Source organism: Malaclemys terrapin, chromosome 8 (assembly GCF_027887155.1).
Source record: "Malaclemys terrapin pileata isolate rMalTer1 chromosome 8, rMalTer1.hap1, whole genome shotgun sequence".
Lineage (NCBI taxonomy): Eukaryota > Metazoa > Chordata > Testudines > Emydidae > Malaclemys > Malaclemys terrapin.
In genome coordinates this window covers 73,030,774-73,036,773 of record NC_071512.1, presented here as the reverse complement: position 1 = coordinate 73,036,773, position 6,000 = coordinate 73,030,774, and the positions used below count along the sequence as shown (strand labels likewise).

Here is a 6,000-nt window from a genome sequence, read left to right as displayed (position 1 = left end):
CCCGATTTTATAGGGACAGTCTCGATATTTGGGGCATTGTCTTATATACGCGCCTATTACCCCCCACCCCGTCCCCATTTTTCACACTTGCGTCTGGTCACCCTATCCCCGTCCCCTCCGGTTAGAGGTTTTGTGTCTCTCCTCGCGCCAAGCAGGGCACTCGGGTCCACATTTGCCCCTGCGGGGGTGACGCTGCTCCCAGCAGCTCGGTGTCCCCGCCTCCCCTGGCTTGGGCGTGCTGGGCTGGGGTAAGGCGCGATGCTGTGCGCCCTTCACCCCCGAGCTGCCTGTGCAGACGAGGCGCAGCTCCTTGCGGTCCCTGCGGCCGGGCGGGGCAGTACCTCTCCGGCTGGAATGCGGCTCCGCTGGCTCCGGCCACGCCTATCGCTCGCGGAGCTTCCGCCGCCCTGGGGCCCCTCGTCTGTCCTCCCCTGACGGGCGGTGCCAGTCTGCAGCCCGCGGCAACCAAGGGGAGAGACGCAGCCGGGCAGGGGTAAGAGGCGCGGGGCCAGCCCCGGGCAGGAGAGGGGCTGCTGGTGGCAACCCCGGCGGTTAGTGCCAGTCCAGCACCATGGGGGGCTGCTAAGACCCAGTGGGGTCTGTCTGTCCATCCCTCACAGCTGTGGTATCTGAGGGCTGCTGAAGGGAGCAGGGATCTGAATGAGTAGCGGTCCACCCATCTGGATTCGCATCTAGACCGTCCGGTTTGAACGCAAGCCCATGAACCGGTGTAGGTCTGAGCACGCGTTGTGTGCTTGGGCAGCAGCCGCGGGCTAGGTGCTTGTCAGCCAGAGACGCATTTCGGGTCTGTGAGGAAAGCAGATGCAGCTTGTCTTGTTTAAACCTCGAGGATGGGGAGCTGGGTTTGTCTTGTGTTGTGATGCCAGCTTCAGAGCTTGTGGGCTTTTCCTCTGAATGCTTGAGAGCTCTATCCTGGGAGGTCCTGAGTGGCTCTTGGAAGGTGAGGACGCTCCTTACCTGTTGACTTTAGTGAGACTTGAGTGTGCCCAGTACCTCAGGATCAGGCCTGTGCTCACTAAAATGTTAAAACTGAAGTGTGTGTATGGGTTGGTTGAGTCTCCAGTTTGTATCAAAGTGCAGTTGTGTGCATCAGAGATCAAAGGAATAAATTCGTCTTACAATGTGGCAAAGTCCACTTCTAATGGGGAAAAAAAAGATTAATTTTAAAACACTACTTGGGTGTAAGGTACAGGTACTTCTGGCTAATTATAACTTTTATATTGTTCACTTTAGTAACCAGGATGTCATACAAGGCAAGTTCAAGTACACAACAGAACAAGCAAGGAAGCAAACTTGCTGATAGCAAGTGGGAAAATCACTGTGGGGGCAATACTGAGAGGGGAAAACTGGGCTCCTGAACAGCTTTGGTTGTAGTTGGATTGACCCTAAGAGCTGTTTTGATGCTGTCTCTTCAGGGGTCACTTGCAGTTTTGCAAATCCATGCATGGCTCCGTTTCTTTTGAATGGTGAAAGTGGAGAGGGCTTGTGGCAGGGATTCCATCTCATATTTGGGGGGATGGAGACTTTAACCATGATTCCAGGTGATACTTAGGCACTTGAAAACTCTAGTTTTTTGGCAGATAACTTAGCAATTAGGTGATAGGAGTACTGTATCTAATTCCTATATAAAAGAAAGAAAAATAAATAAATATTAAACCCACTCAGCTCTAATACTACCATGTTCTGACATCTTGTGGCAAGTCACTTAAGGGACACTGGTTAGGTTTAAAATGTTAATGTATATTCTTATTTTGTTAATAACTCTGGAGAGAGAGAGAGACCCCATCAGGACTCCTGGGGTCTCTCTCAGCTCTGGTAGGGGAGTGGGGTCTAGCGGGTTACAGTCGGGGAAGGGGAGGAGGGGGAGAAGGCAGATAAATCTGGGTTCTATATAAGAACATCATAATGGCCATACTGGGTAAGACCAATGGTCCATCTAGCCCAAAGTGGCCAATACCAGATGCCTCAGAGGGAAAGAACAGAGCAGGGAATCCTCAGATGATTCATCCCCTGTCGCCCACTCCCAGCTTCTGGCAAACAGAGGCTAGGGACACGCAAAACATGGTGTTGCATCCCTGCCCACCCTGGGTAATAGCCATTGATGGACCTATCCTCCATGAACTTATCTAGTTTTTATTGGAACCCTGTTATAGTTTTGACCTTCACAACATCCCCTGGCAAGGAGTTCCACAGGTTGACTGCGAAGAAATATTTTTTGTTTGTTTTAAATCTGCTGCCTATTACTTTTATTGGGTGACTCCTGGTTTTTGGGTTATATGAAGGAGTAAACAACATTTCCCTATTCAATTTTTCCACACCATTCTTGATTTTATAGACCTCTATCAGATCCCCCTCCTTAGTCATCTCTTCCAAGGTGAAAAGTCCCAGTCTTTTTAATCTTTCCTCATACAGAAGGTGTTCCATACCCCTAATCATTTGTGTTGCCCTTCTCTGTACCTTTTCTAAATGCAATATATCTTTTTTGAGATGAGGTGACCAAATCTGCATGCAGTATTCAATATGTTGGCATACCATGGATTTATATAGAGCCAATATATGATATTTTCTGTCTTATTATCTATCCCTTTCATAATGATTCCCAATATTCTGTTAGCTTTTTTGATTGCCACTGCACATTGAACAGATGTTTTCAGAGAATTATCCACAATGACTCCAAGTTTTCTTTCTTGATTGGTAACAGCTAATTTAGATCCTGTCATTTTATATGTATAGTTGGGATTATATTTTCTAATGTGCATTACTTTGCATTTATGAACATTGAATTTCATCTGCCATTGTGTTGCCCAGTCACCCAGTTTTGTGAGATCCCTTTGTAACTCTTTGCAGTCAGTTTTGGATTAAACTATTTTGAACAATTTTGTATCACCTGCAAATTTTGCCAATTCACTGTTTACCCCTTTTTCCAGATAATTTATGAATAGGGTGATCAGATGTCCTGTTTTTAAAGGGACTGTCCTTTATTTAAGCCCTTCTGCAGGTGTCCTGACTTTCTTAAAAACGGGCAACTTGTCCTGTATTTTCTGTCTCCCTCCATCAGTACTGGAGCATCCTGCTACTTGCTGGATCCTGCTCACCAGCCCACTAGCAATGAGTGTGTGGGGGGGGGGGCGGGTCCAGTGGATGCTGATGGGAGTGGGTGTGCAAGGCTAGTGGTGGGGCGAAGATGCAGCACATAGGGCTGGCCGCTCCCCCATGCTGGTCTGTGAGCGCAGCCCCCACTGCATGCTGGCTGTTGGCTAGCAGGGCCCTGACCACTGTCCTGTTTCCAGCCGGCACTGGCTGCGTGCTGTGAGCTGCAGTGGCTGATGAGTGCGGGCAGGCACCAGGCAGCGGGCCAGTTACATGTCGTCTCTGCTGCCCACTCATTGGCCCTTTACATGCTCCCCCTCTCGCTGTCCTCTCCCTGTTTTGCCCCTTCCCCCCTACCAGCCCTGCTGCTCCTCCATATCCCCCCACCCCCACCCACAGGTGGAGCGTATCCCGCTCCCAGTGCTGTGCAGAGAACCGGCCCCTGGTCGGAGTGCTCAGCTCACCAACAGCCTGGCTGGCAGGCTCCTTCCTTCCTCCACTGCCTCTGGCTGGGCTTACACCCCAGGAAAGCCCAAGACCCTTTGGTCAGGAGGGGGCGAGCCCTGTATGTGCCAAACCCCACACAGCGCTGGCACAGCTAAGTTCTGGAGTGATGGGTGGGGAGGGGCGATTTCCAGCTTGTTCATGCCCTGAACTTGCAAGCTCCACAGCAGGCCCCTGGGCAGGGGCTTAGCACCCTCTTCACACACACACACACACACCCCCGGGTCCTGCCCTCTAGGGAGCATGGGACTGCTCCATTCTCTAGGCACCCTCACCTGCTGAGCCATCTCTCTGCCCCAGTTCACTGAAGCCCCTGCAGTCAGGTTCCCTGAGCCCTAGTGTACAATGCATCCTTAGGGCTTAACCCTTTCCTGCCCATGCTATAGCTGGGGGACAGGAGATGATCAGCAGCAGCCTGGAGGGGTTACCTGCCTTTCCACACTGTGTGGGCAGGAAGGGACAAGCTGCTTCCAGCCACAGGGGGGTGGGGGTGGGGGGGAAGAGATGAGCTCTGCAAAGACACGAGCCAGGTCATCCCTTCCACCTCCTCCTCCCCTGCAGCTGGAAGCAGCTCCTGTCCCTTCCTTCCCACACAGTGCCAAAAGGCTGCTGCTGGCGACATTCTGGTTTGAACCTGACAGAAATCTGGGGAGGGGGCATGTGATCACACACACACACACACACACACACACACACACCCTACCTCCTCAGGAAGCCAGGAGAGATGGATCCGTCTGAGGGGCCCAGGCAGGCATGGAGGGTGGAAAGTGCTGGGAAGGGAGGGTCAGTTGGTCAGCCCCCCCGTGTGAAAGAGGTGTGTGTATAGGAGTATGTGTGTGTGTCACCCCTCCCCGTGTGAACCCTAAAACCTTAAAGATAAAAAGATAAGGTAAATAAAAAGAATCCAACTACTCAGTGTGACACTCTGTACCTCAGGGGAATACCCTGTACCCCCATGTTCATCCTTATAATATGATTGTCTGGTATCCAATGCAAAGTTTGTCATGTCGGGTGTCTTCGGAAGGCTCATGATCCACTGTTATAGTAATGCTATAGGTTGTAATTTATGTAAATTATGAAGCTGAAATTGTGTCCTCATGGCTTAAAACAAGCCCAGGCAAAACTCTCCAGGATCAGAGGGGCAGTTCACAGCTCATCAGGGCATGTATGGGATAAACCCAGCCCAGCCTCACAGGAACAAAGGACACTGGCCTAGACAGCAACAAAGGATCTGTAGGACTCTTGAGTGAGTCATCCCCCTTCCCTTGGTCACTTTGGGACTACGATGAGGTAATGCTCACCTGACTCTGAAGGGGTGGGGGGCAAAGCCAAGAGGGAAGAAAGAACATGATAAAAGGGAGAGACGTTTGCCATCTCCATCTACAGATACCACCACCAAGTGACTGAAGCGCTGATCAAAGGGGAGAGCCTGACTGAAGGGCAACCAGCCAGCCTGTAGTGAGATGCATCTAAGTTTGTAAGGGCACTGAAAGTATTAAGATCAGCTTAGAATGCGTTTTGCTTTTATTTCATTTAACCACATCTGACTGGTTGCACTTTGACCTATAATCACTTAAAATCTATCTTTTATAGTTAATAAATTTGTTTGTTTATTCTACCTGAAGCAGTGCATTTGGTTTGAAGTGTGTCAGAGACTCCCGTTGAGATAACAAGTTTGGTACATATCAATTTCTTTGTTAAATTGATGAACTCATATAAGCTTGCAACGTCCAGTGGGCATAACTGGACACTGCAAGACAGAGGTTCCTAGGGTTGTGTCTGGGACTGGAGATATTGGCTAGCACCATTTGGTTGCATAATCCAAGCAGCAGCTGGCCAAAAGTGCTCACTCACGTAGCTGGGAGCAGCTTACATGTTAGAGGCTGTGCGTGAACAGCCCGGGAGTGGGGGTTCTCACAGCAGAGCAGGATAATGCTGGCTCCCAGAATCGAAGATTAGAGTGACCTAGTAGATCACCGGTCCAGATAACACCAGGGGAACATCACACTCAGTATTTCTTTTTAACGGGCTCAGTCAACTTGATGTTAATTTGAATTTTGTACTGCATAGTTCTGATTGATTGCTTTTGAACTTGCTTGAATATGAGTAATTTTACCCAGTGTCCCATATTCAGGATAGGGAAATATGGTCATCCTATTTATGAATATGTTGACCAGCACAGGTGCCAGTACAGACTCTTGGGGAACACCCCTATTTACCTCTCTCCATTCTCACCATTTATTCCTACCCTTTATTTCCTACCTTTTAACTGGAGTGCCTGGCAATGCTTTCAGGATCATCTAATGATCCTTAATTTAATTTAATGACAAGCCTTTTGTTATCTTAATCACCCTGCTTCTGTTTATAAACAAAAAGACCGAGGAG

The 6,000-nt window shown here is 49.5% G+C and overlaps 1 protein-coding gene across 1 annotated transcript in view; it reads left to right on the top strand.

Moving 5' to 3' along the window:
• Positions 1–315: 315 nt before the first annotated feature.
• LOC128842450 (putative ferric-chelate reductase 1) overlaps positions 316–6,000 on the top strand; it is a 46,507-nt gene continuing 40,822 nt past the window's right edge. The window contains 2 exon segments of the mRNA XM_054038473.1: positions 316–411; positions 413–493. Of these exon segments, the coding sequence (XP_053894448.1) occupies positions 355–411; positions 413–493 (138 nt within the window). The 5' untranslated portion in view covers positions 316–354.